General features: G+C 40.0%; 1 protein-coding gene across 1 annotated transcript in view; it reads left to right on the forward strand.

The window, feature by feature from the left end:
* Positions 1-2,060, forward strand: part of ARHGEF12 (Rho guanine nucleotide exchange factor (GEF) 12) — a 40,115-nt gene that overhangs the window by 10,030 nt on the left and 28,025 nt on the right. Inside the window, exons 6-7 of the mRNA XM_010083143.1 lie at positions 746-803; positions 1,531-1,709. Of these exons, the coding sequence (XP_010081445.1) occupies positions 746-803; positions 1,531-1,709 (237 nt within the window). The remainder of the gene's footprint in view (positions 1-745; positions 804-1,530; positions 1,710-2,060) is intronic.

Genomic DNA, 2,060 nt, shown 5'->3' on the forward strand with positions numbered 1-2,060 from the left:
ATTGATTTGTCTGCTGTGATGTTTGCATTTGCCTGTGGGATAGAGCAGTGGTCTAAGTTTCCATGGTCTGGGGATACCAGAACAGCAACCCCTGAAAGCCCACTGCTGCATCTTAGTTTTGTTTTGGAGATCACTCTCATTTCAGAACTTTGTAGGCGAGTTCAGCATCCTACAAGGTTCAATTATCACACATGCAATAAAAACAGAAGTTACAGGGGAGAGAAGGAACAGAGAGTTATTAATAATTAACTGGAAATAAATACTCTTCTTGGGTTATTGTTTTTCCCCTAACTGCCCCCAGATCATTGTCCTCTTTTAGTCTCAAACAACTAAGAAATCAAGTCAGTAACTATAAAAAGGCTATCTAAACGATCGCTGCAAAATGGCGGTTGTGCTGCAGCAGCTACTGACACAGATAGAGCTGGAATTTCAACTAGGCGTTTAAATTGATGAATTAAAATAGCTACCCCTTTTTTTTATATTTTTTTTTCTGCCCAGAGGTGGATTGCTTTTTCTGTTAGGTTGCTTGGTTTTCTTTGGTATGTGTGTATAGTTTTCTTTTTGGAGAGCTCTGCTCACTGAGATAAGCTCTTAGAAGAATAAATTGTTTATCTGTTAGTGTCTTGAAAGACATAGTAATGGAGATGGGGGGAAAAAATATTGTTCCTCATTCTATGTGCTTATTGTGTAGTGTGTGGGTTGGAAATCAGTAGCTAAACATTAATTCCTCTTCCTCCCTGCATAGGTGAATGGCACTCTTGTAACGCACTCAAACCATTTGGAGGTGGTAAAGCTGATCAAGTGTAAGTAAAGACAGGTTACTAGTTTTGTCATTTTGCTCCTTTAAAGCATGAAAGAAATTATTTTAAAGGACCAATGACCAATTCAGCTATCAAGTGACAAGGACGAGGTCTAACCATGCCCCATGCTGAGAGTTAAAGGGTGTGAATGAAACAGTGATGTGAAATTGGGGTAATTTTGACATCTTGGACTTGAGCCGATATGTGCTTCTGCAGCTTCCCCTTAGCTTGATGTTCAAAAGTTATCCTCAAACCTTGCCTGGGCATCTTCCCATGTTTTGATTCCACCTTAAATACCGTAAGTTTTCAGGCACTCTTAATATGGATTACTGTATGATGCTTGCAAAGTACTGGTGTTTTTTAAGGGAAGTGCGTTCTTGGTTGATCTTCTGGTACAAGGAAGAAGGTGGTAGTGGTTACTTCCACCCTAGCGCGGTTTATTTTGTGGCATGGGCATATGTATACTGTAAATGCAACCTGATAAATGTAACCTGATAGCCTAGAAATTGGAATGCGTGCTTTTATTAAGGATAATTATAATGAAAATTTTTGGGTTTTTTTAATTTTTAAAACGGAGCTGACAGTGCTCTCAGGTTCTCTGGTTTGAAGAACAAATGGGTAAAGAATGCTCTGAGCTTTGTGTCTAGGACAGAATGGCAACCAGAGAAACAGCAGCTGTAGAAATCTCTAAGTGTGTCTGAAATATGAATTGTTCTTGTTTTCCCTGCAGCGGGTTCCTATGTAGCTCTCACTGTTCAGGGGCGCCCACCGGGGTCGCCCCAGATTCCATTAGCTGATTCTGAAGTGGATCTGGCAGCATTTGGGCATATGTCTCCCATCATGACATCTCCTCATTCGCCTGGCACATCAGGAAATGCAGAAAGGATTACTAGCCCGGTGCTTATGGGGGTAAGATTTAAAGCTCTTTCCAAAGAACCAGGATGTCAGTGGAAGAAATGTAGTAATGGTTTTTGTCTTTAATTATTTTGTGCTTCTTACACAAATTGGAATTGGAATATGTGTCCTGCCACCCAGTGGTCATTTAATCACATGGGGAAAAACATTTTGCTAGTATAAATATACAGTCAGTCCTGTCCGAGATAATACAAAGACAGCTGAGAGGTTATTCTCAGGTAGTTTTTGAGATACACTGCAGTTTGTATAACGTGAGTTTACACAGTGTCTGGTCCAAGTCAGTCATACTTCTGTTAAAAAGTAAATTGTAAGGTGTGCAGACATGTGACAAAGAAAAGTAGGGAA

Source organism: Pterocles gutturalis, unplaced genomic scaffold (assembly GCF_000699245.1).
Source record: "Pterocles gutturalis isolate BGI_N339 unplaced genomic scaffold, ASM69924v1 scaffold21595, whole genome shotgun sequence".
NCBI classification, from domain to species: Eukaryota; Metazoa; Chordata; class Aves; order Pterocliformes; family Pteroclidae; genus Pterocles; species Pterocles gutturalis.